Genomic DNA, 16,561 nt, shown 5'->3' with positions numbered 1-16,561 from the left:
AAGTGTCTATTTTCAGCATTTTAGGCTAGACTTCTCCTGCTTGTCAATAGCAAAGCCTCAATTTAACTTCTCTCTGTAATCTCATCAATAGAGTTTCTTTTCAAATGCTGCATAGCAATTATACATATAGTCCTTTATGAATGATGACACTGTTGGCCAGCCATCAGAGGACAAGCACTTTAGTTTGTATTCCAGCGAGGGGTCCATAAATCCTTTCACCTTTGTTCACTGAGGACTTGCTGTAGGCATTTATGAGATGGCCATTTGGGGTGACAAGTCTAATCTATAGCCATAGGATTGGGAAGCATACAGAACACTGACCTGAGCCACATGCGCTACAGACAAATGGATAACTCATTCATTTATCCACTCTTTTGCTCATTCATTATACTGTGTATGGAGTCCTGTTTTAGGTACTGAAGAATCAGTGCTAAACAGGGATGAGTAGAAGTCCCTACTCTGTGGTTTACGGTATTGTGGGAAAGACCAACATTAGTTAGGTAGCAGCAGTAATACAAACCAGTGAAAATATTCCGTGGTGACACATGGTGTGAAGTGAGGTCCTTGGAGCTGTGCTGCACCATGTGCTAGAGGAAGCATGGAGGGCAAAGGGGACTGAAAAAAGATGGTGTGGCCGAGTCTCAGGGAGGGAGAGGACCATGTTACCGGGTAAGGCTGAAGGATGGGCAGGGACAGACATTCAAGGGCTTGGAGGCAGAGTTAAGGAAGGCTGTTTAAGCCGGCTATCATATGATCAGATGGGTGACAGATGATGGTGGCTTGCATGGCACGGTTGTGGTGATGGAAGAAAGGGAGTTTGGAGAGAGATTTAGGAGACAGAATGGACAGAGCTTGGCGATTAAATGGATCTTAGAGATGAGGGAGAAATAAGGTCAAATATGATTTCCAGATTTGTGGCTTGAAAAAATGGAGGATCAGTTATGCCATCCACTGAGACAGGACATACTGGAAGAGGACCAGGATTGGGAAGAAGGACTATCATTTGGTTTTAGACATGCTGAATTGAGACACGTTGACATCTCTCAAGAAGAAATGGTCAAGCAGGCAGTTGGATGAGACTGGATATGGATATCCAGCAGTATTCCGTAGAGCTTTCTCTGATGAGGGAAGTAGTCTATATCTACACTGTCTAATATTTTAACCACTACCCACATGTGGCCATTTAAATGTAAATTAATTAAAATTAAAAAATTTAGTTTCTCAGTTGCTCTACCCACATTACTAGTGCTCAGTAGCTGTATGTGACTAGTGACTTTTGCATTGGACAGTGCAGTTCTAGAGCCCAGAGGAGCAGTCTGGATTGGAAACATAAAACGTTGAGACATGCATACATGAGATTTAAGATGGTAGATAACACTCTAGGGAATTCAGAAGGAACAGGATTGAGGTTCAAAAAAAAAAAAAAAAAAAAGACGGTCCAGAGAAGAGGGGAGTCAGTGAAAAGAGGAAAATGGCAAGGACTGAGACTGAAGGACCTTCAACTTGTAAAGGCTGGTGAAGAAGAACGAGCCTTTAAAGGACACAGAGAAGAAGCAATCTGAGAGGTAGGAGGAAAACCATAAAACCGTAAGAGCTTTGTCATAAAAGTCAAGGGCAAAGAGTGTTTTGAGAGGGAGGAATGAGCAACCGCTAAGTGCCTCTGGAAGGTCAAGGGAGACGAAGGCTGAAAATGCTTATTACATCAGTGAAACAGAGGTCACTGTGACTTTGCCAAGAGCTGTTTCGGAGGGATGAGGCCACCAGGCAGATGAGGTGAGTGCGAGGGAGGTGAGGTAACGGAGAGAGCACTGACAACACAAGATAAATCGTGAGTTCCAGGAGTTACCAATACAGCAGAGAATTGCTTAAACCAAATCAAGGTGGAGTCAGTATCATAGACACCTTCAAGGCACTGAGTTTACCCTACGAAGTTACCAATTTTGAATGTTTTGTCATAAATATGAAGGAGTACACATCTACTGAGCTCCCTTCCTACCCTAACTACCTTGGAGAGTGGGGATGAGCTACACCAAGCAAGGGCCAGGAGGCCATGTCAATGAGTATTTTTTATCCTAACAACAATAAAAAGCAATAGAAAGTTTTTATTTTATTCCTTGTTTTAAAAAAGCGTTTTATTGTCTCAAATTAGAGCATAGCATGCACAAGAAGAGACAGAAGTATACCTCATCACTTCCACGTGTACTGTTCATCACCTGGCTCCAATACCATTCAGCTTGTAGTCCTGACACATCTATACCCTCATCCACTTAGACTGAAAAGTTTTAAGCGTGGGAGCGACATGATTACACTTGTGTTAAAAAGATCATTTTTTGCTGCTGGGTAGAGCAAGGGACAGCAAACTTCCAGATAGTAAATATTTTAGGCTCTGCCAGCCAGCCAGGCTCTATGGCAACTACTCACCTCTGCTGTCGTAGCTTGAAAGCAGCCCTAGACAATATGTAAGTAAATAAGTGTGGCCGTGTCCCAATAAGACCTTATTTATGGACACTGAAATTTGAATTTCATATACTTTTCATGTGTCACAAAATATTCTTCTTTTTATTTTTCCCCCCTCATGATTTAAAAATGTACTATTTTTGCTCATAGGCAATCCAGAGACAGGTGGGAGGGCCAAATTCGGCCTGCAGTTTGCCAACCCCTGGGGTAGAGAATGAACTGGAGCAAGAGGAGAAGCAGGAAGACCTGCCTGAGGCTACTGCAGGAGTCAGGAGCAAAACCTCATATCCCTATACCCAGCAACAAGGCAAGACAGCATGGTGAGTAGTTACCAAGCTCTGTACCATCCATTCTGCATTTGTGGTGTAGCTGCCGTGCCCTAGGCACAACGTTAGGGCTGAAGATACACAAATCGATGAATGAGAAATAGTTTTTGCCATTGAAACTAGTTGGGGAGACAGATGTGTTTTTTTCTACGTTATGTATCACAACATGGTATTATGGAATATAGATGAGATATTGATTAGTTCTGCTTGAGAAACATCAAACATGACTTTAAGAATGACATTTGGGTAGGACTTGACAGATGAGCAGAAGTTTGCCTTACAGGGAAAGGGGGAAGGTTTTTAAGGCAGAGGGAAACGCATGAATAGATGCAAAGGGTCTTGAAACACAAGCTTCTGCCCTGTGTCTTTCTTTTGGATTACTGCTAACTTGAGGGGAATCAAGGAGAAATCTGAATAAATTTGTAGGCTAGAAACCTGTAAAGGGTGGGTGGAGAATTTAAAAAAATAGAAACCTGTAAAAACGCGGTTTCTCAGGTTTCAGGAGAGAGGACAAGTGGTGGAACGGTGAATGGTCCTGCGTGATCCAGGCACTGGCTAAGTCTTCCAGCTCTCTCCACTTCTCTCCTGGTTCACCCACACGCCGGTCTTTTTGCTCTTCCTCTGAGATGCCAAGCACAAGACTGCCTCAGGCCCTCAGCCCTTGCTGTTCCCTCTGCCGACAGTCTGATTCCCTCCCTCACTCCCTTCATTCCTTAGAGCTCTCCTCTGGCCCCCCTATATAAAACAGACGCTACTCTCTTAGGTCAACCTAGTTGCTTTTCCCCCCATAGCATTTATTATTACCTTTTTCATTTGTTTGTTGCCTATACCCCCCCTTCATCCCCCATTTTGTAAGTTTCATGAAAACAGGGCCTTTGCTTGTTGCATCTAAAGTCTAGAACTGTGCCTGGCAAAATAGCTGCACCAGAGTATTAATGTAGCAGACCAACAAAAGGAGTGGGAGGAGGGTAGGGAAGCACAGTGATGGGCTGGAGGTGGAGGGAACGATATTGCAGGAGTGTGAGCCCAGGAGCCTCCATGTCCCTGGCCAAGTAAGATGGGAGTTCATCTTCTGAGAGGAGAGAGGGATTGATTGAAGGTTTGGACGATCTGTGGGAAATGAGCAAGAGAACTTGGGAAGGAACTTGGGAACATAAACATTTGAACTCAAGCCAAACAGATAATTAATTGTACTGTGCCTAGGGGTGGGGTGAGGTCTGAAAGAAAAGACAGGACCTCCCCACTCAGGCTGTGGTAATATGACTTATCTTTCTTGGAGGTGAATACAGAATTATAAGGTGGGGAGAACCAGGTAGAGGCTCTTGAAAGAATAAGCAGGTGAGAGTGGCAGTAATGAAAAAGTAAAACCTGGAAGGGAACAAACAACCCATTTTAGAGCCACACGTGAGTGGTACTGAATTTGAGGGAATGAAAACAAAGCACAGACAAGGTTCCTTTGGTTTCGTGCTTCTGTGCTTAAAAAAAAAAAGGCTCTCAACATTGAAATACCTGCTATTTGGCAGCTGGGAATTCTCAATTGGCTGGCAGTGAGTTTCAGGACAAATTGCCAACTGCTGTCCCCTTTCCCCGCCCTTCCCTCGGGCAGGGCACGTGGGACAAAAGACAGTAAAGAAATAAAACCGGACCATTTATCCCATTTCTTCTTTCCTTGCTTCCATTTCCATGGTAATCATTAATATGCCTGGGCTGCCAATAAAACCATCGGTTTTCATGTCCATTGAACTTTAATTTTGTCCATTAATATAACCCCAGTACCTTGGAGAAACCCCAACACATGGTAGGTATTTGATAAATATTTACTGAACGAACGGATGAATTTACTTAACTCAGGATAGTCCTCTTAAAATAATTAGAATTTAAACCCGGTTTTTGGGGGGAACGTTAAATTCTACTTGAATTAGCCATAATTGAATAGTTGCAGACGCAGCAGCTGGGATAGTGCAGTAGGGAGTCCGATGGAGAGTCTCGTAAGGGCTACGCTGGGCTAAGAAACAAGTGTCTGTTCTTGAAGCTACATTAACCCAGGGGCTTCCCTCCACTTAACTTTCTAGAATCATGTGCAAAGAGAGGGGAAAAAGGGACTCTGGGCGAGCTTGCACGGACACCTTGCTGGGAGTGAAGTTTCCCGGAGTCTTTGTCTCCCGGCGGGTGGAGGACGGAGCGGAGACCGCCCTGGGCCTTGGTTTCCCCTGCACGAGCGTCGCGTGTCACGGGCCGTGTGTGGCGGGTTCCGAGCCCTCCGGACGCGGGACCCAAGAGCCGGGAAGCGCCTCAGAAGGCCGCGTTTTGGGGGCCTCTTTTTTGGGGGTGCTTATTTACTTTTATTGTGGTAAGACATGCATAACACAAAGCCACGTTGTCCGGTTTGCAACGTGCGTTTTTGAACACTGGAGCAAGCAGGACACGGGTTCAGATCAGCACCGGGACCCCGGCAAACGAGACGACAGGCGGAGCAGGGACTCTCGGACCGTGCCGCGGCCGAAGCGACTCGGGAATCTCCATTGTGTCGCGACGGGCCGGCCCTGCCGCCTCCGGGGATCGCGTCGCCGCGGCCCGGCCTCCCCGCGCGTCCGCCCGCCCGACGGCGCGGCCGAGGGGACACCGGGCCGGGCCCGCGGTTCTGAAGGCGACGGGTCTGACTCCCTCGCGCGGGCCGGAACCGCGGAGGAGGCGCCGGCGGCGGCCCTGGGGCCCGCTCGGCGCCTTCCATTATCTGTGCTCTCCGGAGGCGCCGCCTCCCGCCTGCCCGGCCCCGCAAGGAGGCGCGCGCGCCAGTCGCTCCGCCGCGCGCCCCCGGCCGCTCTCAGGCCCGGAAGCGAAGTCAGAGACGCCGCTCGCCCCGCCCCAGCCGCTCGCCCCGCCCCCGCCTCTCCTCCGCCCCCGCCGCTCGCCCCGCCCCCGCCGCTCATCCACCCGCCGCTCGCCCCGCCCCCGCCGCTCGCCCCGCCCCCGCCGCTCCTCCGCCCCCGCCGCTCGCCCCGCCCCCGCCGCTCATCCACCCGCCGCTCCTCCGCCCCCGCCGCTCGCCCCGCCCCCGCCGCTCATCCACCCGCCGCTCGCCCCGCCCCCGTCGCTCCTCCGCCCCCGCCACTCATCCACCCGCCGCTCGCCCCGCCCCCACGCTCGCCCCGCCCCCGCCGCGGGCCCGCGCAGGCGCGCGCAGCCCCGCCCCCGCGGCCTCCCCTCCCCCAGGCCTCCCGGCGCGCCGCGGGCGGGGTAGCGCGGGGGGCGGAGCCGGCGCGGGCTCGGCGGGGCCCGGGCCCGGGATTAGTTGGTTTCGGGGCGGGGAGGGAGCCCGGGCCGTCGCGAGCGCAGAAGAGACAAAGCCGCGTCCGGGGGCCCGGCCGGGGGTGGACCCGGGGCTCGGTGGCGCCGCGGGCCCGCGTGCCGCCGCCTCGCAACAGGTCGGCCGCCCGCGCTGCGCTCCCCTCCCCCGCGCCTGCGACCCCCGGGGCGCCTCCGCTCGGCCGGGGCCGCGGTCGGGCCGCGCGCTTCGATGCGGTTCGGCTCCAGCATGATGCCGGTAAGGGGGCGGGCGGCCGCGGCGTCGGGCCCGGGGGCGGGCGGGGGCGGCGGGTGCCCGCGGGCCGGTCGGGAAGGGAACCCGGCGGGAGCCGCGCCGGGAGGGGGCGGGTCGGTGCGTTCCGAGCCCGGGCGGGTTGCGGGGGGGCCGGGGCTGCGTCCTCGGGGCTCCCCGCGCGTCCCGGCGAGGGGGCGGCCAGAGCCTCGCCGCGAGGGGGTCCCGCCGCCCGGAGCGGGGCGGCCGCCCCGACTTTCCCCTCGTGCGTGAAGGTCGGGAGGGAAACTGGGAACTTTGCTCTGGGCTTTGTTGTTTTTTTTTTCTTTAACAACTTTGTACTGGAGAGAAACATACTTATCAGGGCACCTTTGCTCCGTTTTCGGTTGGGTTTGGATCTGGATATCTGCAGCAGCAGCCAAGTCTGCCTCTTTGTGAAAACTGCTCTTAGCAGACGCAACCCGGGAAGTTTTCGATCGCGGGAAGACGCGTGTGTCGGGCTCGCTGCGTCCCCACGCCGGCTTGGCGACTCTGCCGGGGACGAGGGAGCTCCCGGGAGTCCGCACGGACCTGGCCCCCAGGCCGCAGGGGGAGCGCAGGTCTGAGACGTTTCTGAAATGGCTGAGTCTGTCCCTCGGCGGTCGCAGAGTCCGGAGCGATGCGGTGGCTGCTGCGGACTTGAGCTGGGAATGTCCTCGTGGAACTCGTTCTTGCACCTTTCCCACCGCAGCGGGATCCTCTTGCGGCCATCCAGGGTTTTACGGCCTCACTCGTTCGAACAAAGAGGCAAACGACTTTCTTTTTATTTTACAAGATCTGTGGAATGGAGTGATGGCAAAGTTGATTTGCATTCACACGTGCCAAGTGTAATACCCTGTCCCCTGGCCCCCCTACTTGTGTCACGCATGGAGGGCGTCCCAAACTTTCACATACTGGGCAAACTTGACAATTTACTAGAATTGGTAATTGGCTTTAGATGGTTCAGGATATTTTGTCCTGCCAGGATTGACGAAATTTGGAAGAGTCAATAGCATTATGCATCTCATTTTAGTTTAATACCAGGTTATGAAGTCAGGTTTGTGATGTGAACACCAGTGTTAAAATGTGGACCATGGATAAGGGTGACAGATTCTGCTGTTAAGATTTTTATTGCTTGGATTTACGTTTCTTTGTGTTGAAATAAGTTTTGCAGGTTGTCTGTGAATTTTTCCTAAAAATAAGAGCAAGAGGACAAGTGTTGGTTGGTGCTATGTGGTTTCTTCTTCAAAGGTCACTTTTATGTCAGGGAATCCTTTGGTGTTTCTTCTTTCAAACGTAAGGAGGTTCCTTCTCCCAGCTGCATACCCGATCATCAGAATTCATAAAAAGTTATGTGGCTCTTGTGACTAAATTGTTTAGCAATATGGTTCTTCTGATTGCCTTACTCATGTCAGGATAGAATCTTAACGCAAGACTGGTGTGGTGGCATGTACACCAGCTTTGTACTCAGACGCTTCAGTGTTTGCTCAGCTGCTACCTTTAGTGACCATAGGCACTTTTTTTACAAAAATGATTTGTCCCTCAGTTTTATCATTTTTAAAATGGGGATAATAGTGTTCAGCTCTTAGGGTGATTTTGAGGATTAGAATTACTGTTCATGAAGGAAGTGGTTAGTACAGCATCTAGCTTGGAATAGGTGCTATAGGTGTTTGAAATTGTAAGAATTTTGAATATTGGTTAAACTGGAGATTCTTATGCTTGTGATACTTTAAAAACATAAAACAAATTTTCATGTAGTAGTTTCATGTTATATGTGTTTTTATACTATAATAGTTGGGGCATTTGAATATAAAACTATTGTTCTTAAATATTTCTCATTTTTAGCTTTTCATATGCTTGGATTTTTACTCCAACATGAGTGAGGTTTTGTTTTATTACTTTGAAAAATTCTAACCAATTTATCAGGCAAAGCATCATGCTTAATATGAAAAAATGGGTAGGCTCAGAATGTGGACAATTACCTTAATATGCCTTTTTATTGTGATAAAATACATATCACATAAAATACACCATTTTAACCATTTTTAAATGTACAGTTCTGTGGCATTAAGTACATTCCTTGGTTTGCTTTTAAAGGCATTCTAAAGATAATGGTTTGCTATTTCGACTGCATCATATTAAAAATGTGCAAATAAATTGTGTTCATGTGTTTTCTCACCAAATGGTACAGGATCAGTGGTTTTCTTTTACGTGGGACATGAAGTGATAATTGGATCCAAAACCAGAAGTGGAAGATACATTTTAGAAGGCCAACTAAAAATAAATAGGCAAACTCTGAGAACCACAATAGAGGTAATGATAGGGTATTGCAAAAATGGGGGCAATAATTACTCTCATTTTCAGATACCTGCCGTGCTGAGTATAGAGATACTATACTCTGCTCTGATGGTATTTCTACAGTTGGTGAGGAGAAACTGATTATTCTTTCGTATTTGATACCTTCTTATTTTTCCTCATTAAAGAAGGGATACTTTGTACTTTGAGAGTGGCTTTTTAGTGATCCACTCATTGTATTTGATTATCAAATAAAGGGAGGCAATTATCAAAAGCAAAAATTCTCAGCCATTTGAAAATGATGTATCTTTTATTCATTACTTTCATTTCGTGAAGTGTTACATTCAAACAAAAATGTATTTTTATGAAAGAACTTAGCTAACTCTAAAAGCATTCCCTGCTCTTTTCAGATAATAGTTTTATGAAAATTTTTGTTTGTACCTGCTGCTGAAATGGTAAATTAAAAAAAAATTACATACAAAACTGTACGTAGTATTCGGCAGTGACACGTGGGCTGGAGGCCAGAGGACTTGAATTTGCCTGTGTCATTTAGTAGCAGGAGATGCCATATATTTGGCACGTATGCCCAGCTGCAGTGAAGTGTTCTGTATCCGCGCTGTCCATTGTAGTAGTCACCAGCCACATGTGGCTGCTGCTCTTCAAATGTGGCCAATGACCGAGGAACTGAACTTCAATATATCTTTAATTTTAATTTTTTTAACATGTGTTTATTTCAAGGTATTAAGGGGATACAAATGTTTTTGGTTACATGGATAGCTTTTGTAATGCTTGAGTCAGGGCTGTCGATGTGCCCATCACCCTAATAGTGTTCATTGTACCCATTAGGTAGGTTTTCAGCCCCCCCCCCCATTTCCACTGAGTTTTACTTCCCTCTGTAGTTATATTTAAATAGCCATATGTGCCTGGTGGCTACTGTGTTGACAGTGCAGTCAAACCAAATGCCATCATATAGACAGTATTTTCAGGAATATAATAGCTTATTTTAAAAAGCTCACTTGAGGCTGGTTATGGTGTCAGCACTCTTGGAGGCTGAGGTGGGAGGATGGCTTGAGGCCAGGAGTTTGAGACCAGGCTGGGCAATAGTGAGAGCCCTTCTCTACATACAAAACGTAAAAAAATTAGCCAGGTGTGGTGACCTGCGCTCATGGTCCCGGCTACTTGGGAGGCTGAGGCAGGAGGATCGCTTGAGCCCAGGAGTTTGGGATTGCTGTGAGCTATGATGATGCCACTGCACTCTAGCCTGGGCAACAGGGTGAGACCCTGTTTCAGAAATAAAATATAAAATACGGAAAGCTCAGTTGAACTGATCATGGTTAATTTAAAAATTTATGGCATTTTATCATTCAGTGCTGCAAAGGCATTTTGATTATTCGTAGTTATTTTGTGATACTGTAAAATAACATGTGGTTGGTTAAGCTGCTAATTTGGGGAGTCTAGACCAAAAAAATGGGATGTTGCTGTATCTCCTTTGGCAGTTTGACCACCTGGTCAGTAGAATTTGATATTTCTGAACGTGACTGTATGCAACTCGTACAGCTCCACAGACCAATAGCTTAGTTTCTGCTTAAATGCGTATTATTTTCAAATGTATTATTTTCAAAAGTCTGGCTTTATTTGCACATGCTTTCCAAACTGAAATTGTGGTTTGAAACTAAAAAATCTTGCAAGTTACAGTTTTGGGACATTGTATTTTTATGATTATAGCATGTTCTGAAAGAATACCTTTTTGTTGAGTAATAATGTATGTAGCAAGTTAGCTTAGATCAGGTTTTATTCCAGAATAAAGTTTAGATTAGGTCCCTAAAGATAGATTCCTATCTTTATAGAATTGTAATTCTCAAAGGCTGTTAAACAAATCATCTATTTTTAAAAATGTGCAAAATATCTCACATTTCAACTGTTGTAGTTAGTTTTGTTGCCTTGTGACTTTAGCTATATTAATTAAAAGCTGAAAGACATTTAAGAATTTCTGTATTTCTACCTGTTTCAGAGAAACCAGATTTAGACTTTGCAGAGAAACTTAAGCATACACCTGCTTATATTTAAAAAATTAACTTATGGAGAATTTATCTGGAAGGGACATAGAGGGTCATTTATTGATACACTGCTTCTAGGAAGAATTGTTTTTCCTCTCTCTTCATGGTTCTCTCTCCCTAGCAGACAGTAAAAACAGTAAAACAAAACTTTCTTTTCTGGAGCTTTTAAGGAATACTGTAGACTTTGTCTCTTTTTGGTAATCTACCATCGTGTGTGGCCCTCCTTAAAAAGTCTTTCTGGGCCTGGCGTGGTGGCTCACGCCTGTAATCCTAGCACTCTGGGAGGCCGAGGTGGGAGGATCGCTTGAGGTCAGGAGTTCAAGACCAGTCTCAGCAAGAGCAAGACCCCCCCCATCTCTACTAAAAATAGAAAGAAATTAGCTGGACAACTGAAAATAAGAAAAATTAGCCAGGCGTGGTGGTGCATGCCTGTAGTCCCAGCTACTCAGGAGGATTGCTTGAGCCCAGGAGTTTGAGGTTGCTGAGAGCTAGGCTGACACCTCTGCACTCTAGCCCGAGCAACCGAGCAAGACTCTCTCTCAAAAAAAAAAAAAAAAAAAAAAAAAGTCTTTCTAAAGCTAATTTAACACTGAGCGTTCTTGAAGCTCATGTTCTTCAGCCTCTTTTCAGCTCAGATAGGATAACTGCATACCTGTGCATGCTGTTATGATTTGTCATGTGTTATAAGCCTCTCACCAGTGTTCTCTACTAACACGTATCTGAAAGAATAAGAAGAATGGGATATGAGAGTTTAGGAATCCAGAGTGTTCTTTTCAGCTCATGCCATCAAGTTGAACATTATTAACACGTCGACTGCCACACCAGAAAAAAAAATTTTTTTTCTTGCGACCATGGCGTTTTATTACGAAAATAGAATTAAGAACTTTGAAAACAAAATGATCCTTTTTAACTTAATGAGAAATTTATCATTTTTGTTGTTTTTTCAATAAAGTGTTATAAAAACTTGAAAATTAGTAATATAAAAAATAATGTGAAAACTTGAAAATAGTTCATAAGGGTATAGCGTTTTTCTTGACTTTTCAGGCTTAAGTGTAATTTAAAGGTAAACATAAGTAGAAAAACAAAATTTATTGGCTTCTATTCATTTAATCCATGTTTTTAGAATTAAATTGTCAATATTAATTGTAACAATAAGAACATCAACCAGTAAGATTTTCACTAACCAACTGCAGGGTTTTGCCCAGGGGCCACCCATCATGTAACATGTAGGCTACGGCATGGCAGCGAGAGTTGCCTGCGCACCACGCGGCTCCCAGGGTAAAGAGACATGTGAGTTATATGTGCTTCACGAGGCCCCAGGCTCAATACTAGCATGAGCTAAATACAACTCACGGCAGTCAGTGTGTTGTTAAATACTTGTTTTTTGCTGGTGTGCTAAGTACTGAACAGAACATTTTTCTTTAATCAGATGTAATCGCGAAAAGAAAACGTAGATGATGTGAATGTGTATGAAGTGTATACTTATGTTGGAGTGGTAGGTGAGGCATTAAAGTTCTACATCTTATTGGGGCAAGCCAAAAAGTTTTTTATTAAGAGATCCTTTCAGAGCACAAAGTATTAAGGAGGCAGTGATTCTTAAAACACGTTGCATATTCTCTTATCAAAAGAAATCTGTCTTATCGAAGAAATGCAAATTTTAAACATTGTTAGGTGATGGGCAGAAAAAGTAGTTTGATAGAGTTAGCAACTATGGTCATTTTAATTTTCTTCCTACATAAAATGTATTCAAAAGCAGACTACTTATTTGGATGATAATAGAACCAGATTTTCAATGAAAACGTTCATTTGGCTGGTAAGTACTGAACTTTCACTTTTGAAATGCATACTTCAATTATTTTTCTAGAAACGGATTTATAACTTAGTAAAACTTCGTTTAAATTTCAAACATTTCAACCAAAAATCCCTTAAGACACAAGCATAGGCAAGTACAGAAAACTATAATGAATAACCTATTATAGAATAACAGTTTAAACTACTGGTGGTAGTAATAATAAAAAATGGTTGGGCAATTTACTGTTCTTCCCAAATGGAACAGACAATTTATGTGTAAATGGGGGTGGGTTGGAAGTCTCTCTAACTTCCCTCCCAGGGCAGGTGTGGAGCACCTCTGTGTGCCTGACGCTGCAGGATGTTTTAGGTTGGTCGTCCTGTCTAATCCCCTTATCACACTGGGAAGTTGATCTTCCCATTCTCATTCAGCAGGTAAAGAATTTGAGATTCAAAAGGGTTTAAGTGATTTACTCCTGGTCACTGGCAGAAATGAGATTTGAACTAAGCCTTCCTGCAAACTCATGCTGTGTTCAAGATTGCAATGGTTATGGACTTATTTTTGAATTTCTTTGGTGAGGGTAGTTCCTTCCAGTACTTCCATAGCAAAGTGGGCGGTAGAAGGGAAAGAACTAGAAACAATGCATTGGTTGTACTCTTAGCATCATGAATGGAGCTTAAAAATGTGCTTAGTGAATAAAAGTACAAAACAGAATGGAATATATAACAGTACCTTTATATAAAACAAGATGTATGTGCCTGCAAAGCAGCTGTGCTCAGCATAGAAGGAAACGGACCAACACTAACTTATAAACAGTTGAGGCAGGGGAGGAATTAAATGTTTGTTTAGTTCTCTTACTTTATTTGTCCATTGTTTATGACTGATATTGAAAGCAGAGTAGCCCTAAGGTGAGTTGCTGTGGAGGATATATTCAGAATTTCAAATCTACCTAAATTCGGCTTCAGGCATAGTTGGGAGAGAGAGAAAAGATTTCTTAATGTATCCCAAAACAAGCAGAATGCCTTGTTGAGATATTGTCTGGTTTTGGAAAAGCTCACTTTGAGATCATACCATTTATGGACACACATTTCTTGATGCCTCATGGTGTGAACATGCTCTTGGTCATGTTCTCATCAGAACGTTAACTTTCCCATCTTCCATGGAACTTGGAATCCATGAATCACAGCATCGGTTAGTTGAACAAACACGTGTTGCAGATATGCTGAGTGTAATATCTGAGATAGTTTTTTGGGGACTGAGATGTAATGGAGGGGGAGAAAAACTGGAAGCGTTTAGGAACCAAAACCTTTGTCCTAAGGACATGCGTAGAACAGTACGACAAGACAGAGACACAGCTACAGTGTGAGTGGTGGTCAGAGGGGCAGAGAGAAAGTTTACTTCTGGGTGGAGATCGGGGTGTGCAGGGCGGGTGGGAGGAAGTTTGTGGTCTTTTCGTTGTGAGGATGACATCAGCACTGTGGGACCGGGCGCAGGGATCCAGGTGAGCTACTCCACGGAGAGAAGTGAGGAAAATGTGGGTGTCTTTAGATTTCTCATTTGCTGATCTGAGGGTATAACTGTGGAGTAGATAATTTAAAATAAGTTTTAGGTCTTAATATTTCTTATAGTTGAATTGAAATTCCCTGAAATTCAAAATATGCAAAGATAAATACCAATGTATATGGATTGTGATTGTTTCAGTATTGTTATTGGGTTAACTCTTGGCGTTATGATAGTTAATATATACTATACAGATGAATATACTCTGCTGTTATCTGCTAGTGTAACTGACACTGTATATTATTTATGGCAATTTACTCAGAAACTTAGCTTCATGTTGCTTCCCTACTCAAAACCCTCTAATGCAGTGGTCCTTAAACTTCAGTGCTATTGCTGGGCCCCACCTCTCCGTCTTCTGATTCAGAAGGTCTGGGGCATGGCCTGAGACTTGGTATTTCTTTCTTTCCTTTTTCTTTCTTTCTTTTTTTAGAGATAGGGTCTCACTCTCACCCAACTGGGGTACAGTGGTGTAATCATAGCTCACTGCAGCCTCGAACTGCTGGGGTCAAGCGATCCTCCCATCTCAGTCTCTGGAGTAGCTAGGACCTACAGGCAAATGCCTGTAAAATTAAAAATTTTAATTAAAAAAATTTTTTATAAGGTAGGGTCTTGCTGTGTTGCCCAGGCTGGTCTTGAACTCCTCCTGCCTCAGCCTCCCAAAGTGCTGGGATTATAGATGTGAGCCACTGTGTCCTGCTGGGATTTTGTATTTCTGACAAGTTCCCAGGTGATGCTGATGCTGTTGGTCTGGGGACCACACTTTGAAAACTCCAGTGACTTTCGCTTTGCCATAGACCCTCACTCCTCCTTCTTGCCTTACAAGGCCCTGCGGGAGGCGGTGCTTGGTTCCCCCTCTGCCCTCGTTGGTGTGTGTCTGTATTCCGGATACACTGGCCTTCTCTCAGGTCACGGAACCATCCAGGCTTATTCCCACCCCAGAGGCTTTTCATGGACTCTCTTCCCCGAGATGTTTCCAGGGGCTGGCTTCGTCAGGCTCTGCTCACATGCCCCCCTTCCCTTTAGGTGCCTTTCCTAATCATGATCAGCCGTCCCCCCTTCGTCCCTTCTGTACGTCTCTCTGTCATGTCACTGTGTGCACTGCGCTCATCTGTGTCTCACCAGTCTCTCCTCTCTGCCCAGAAGAATGCAAGCTTTCTCATCACCGTATTCCCATTGCTTAAACTGTGCTTGTGCAGTAGGTGCTCAATAAATCCTAACAGATGAATGAATGAAAGATGTTGGAGTCAGCAAGGAGTTAGGACCGAGAAGCAGGCGTAGAGCCAGGAGCCTCCTTACAGAGGCTGACTTTGATACGGTATCACTCCTGTGACTCTCAGAGTTGCCTGTTACCTGTTTATGTACGGGAAGCAGTTATCTTACGAGACATCTGCGACTAGCAGGCTGCTTTCTGATAGAATACTCATTTTCATTTTTCACCCCTAGAACGTTGATTATTTCAGAAAATGATTATGTACTCTAGATGATACTGAGTGAATGGCCAGGATAGTCCATGTGCGATTAACTTTTTTTAATCAGAATATTGTTCAAATTGTTATTGGGCCTTCCTGTGTTATTGATTTCCATATTATGTTAACTTGCTGTAAATGACCAGAGGAATAGTTTATGATATATAAAAAAATCCTTTGAATATGATTTTATGATTTTGCTTTGAATAACTCAAATTTGGTTGGTAGAAACTGATGGGTAACGTTAAAAATACGCCTGGTAAAAAGCAGTGCGCTTAGTGTGGAAGTAGGTTTGATGTCCTTGAGCCCTGATGGAACATGGGTAGACGTAAATCATGGTACTTGATGAAGATTTTAAAAAGCAGTTTAGTGGCCCCAAGAGTAAACTCTAGGCTGGGGAAACAGCTGAGAAATCATAATAGGCCTTTGTAAGCCGTGTTCCTGCGATGACCGTAATAAGGTCGGAACCCATCGTTAGGGAAGTAGAGAGTGTCTCTTTGAGGGAAGGGACTCAAAGATGCGGTGTCCCCCTGTGGGCTGCCACTCAGCTACTGGGGAGGTGGGGGTGACCGGCCAGGCTGGGGTGACCGGGCAGCACCTTCCTGCAGGAGGCTGGAAGCCTCGCCCACAGCCAGGGTGGCTCTTGTCTGAATTGGGGAGCCAGATGGTCACCAGCACCCTCCGTGTGCGGGCCCTGCCGGCTATGGCCCCTGGAGCAGACAGCCGGGTCTTCGGGGAGCAGGAGGCGGGGGGTCCTGGAGACCAGAGTGGTCTGCACCTCATCGCCAAACCTCTGCCAGTGCTGTGAGCCACGGTCGGGCTAAACGGCTGTGTGTGAGTTAGAGGGTGGGAGAAGCTTTGGTTATGTCTTAATTAAATCCCTTTTCTATATCATCGTGTTGAGAGAGGTGTTTTTGCTTGAGCAGGGTTTAGTAGGCCTAGTGGAGTCCTCTTACAGAAAGTGATCTGGGCCTTCCTTTATGAGGGGTACCACAGATAAAGAATAAGTAATGCTTTACATTTACCTCTCACGGAGGACTTGTTAAACCAGGAAC

At 45.6% G+C, this 16,561-nt stretch overlaps 1 protein-coding gene across 2 annotated transcripts in view; it reads left to right on the top strand.

Moving 5' to 3' along the window:
- The first annotated feature begins 6,196 nt into the window (after positions 1-6,196).
- The window catches only part of TP53BP2 (tumor protein p53 binding protein 2), a 45,131-nt gene continuing 34,766 nt past the window's right edge, over positions 6,197-16,561 (top strand). Inside the window, exon 1 of one of the 2 annotated variants that reach the window (XM_045537100.1) lies at positions 6,197-6,327. In XM_045537100.1, coding sequence (XP_045393056.1) covers positions 6,301-6,327 — 27 coding nt within the window. In that variant the 5' untranslated portion in view covers positions 6,197-6,300. Of the gene's footprint in view, positions 6,328-13,748; positions 13,843-16,561 lie in introns of those variants that run through there. The other variant, XM_045537101.1, reaches the window with a different exon arrangement.

This window comes from Lemur catta, chromosome 25, assembly GCF_020740605.2.
Source record: "Lemur catta isolate mLemCat1 chromosome 25, mLemCat1.pri, whole genome shotgun sequence".
In the NCBI taxonomy this organism is placed as follows: Eukaryota; Metazoa; Chordata; class Mammalia; order Primates; family Lemuridae; genus Lemur; species Lemur catta.
The sequence above is the reverse complement of the archived record's forward strand: the minus strand, read 5'-3'. Positions and strand labels throughout refer to the sequence as shown.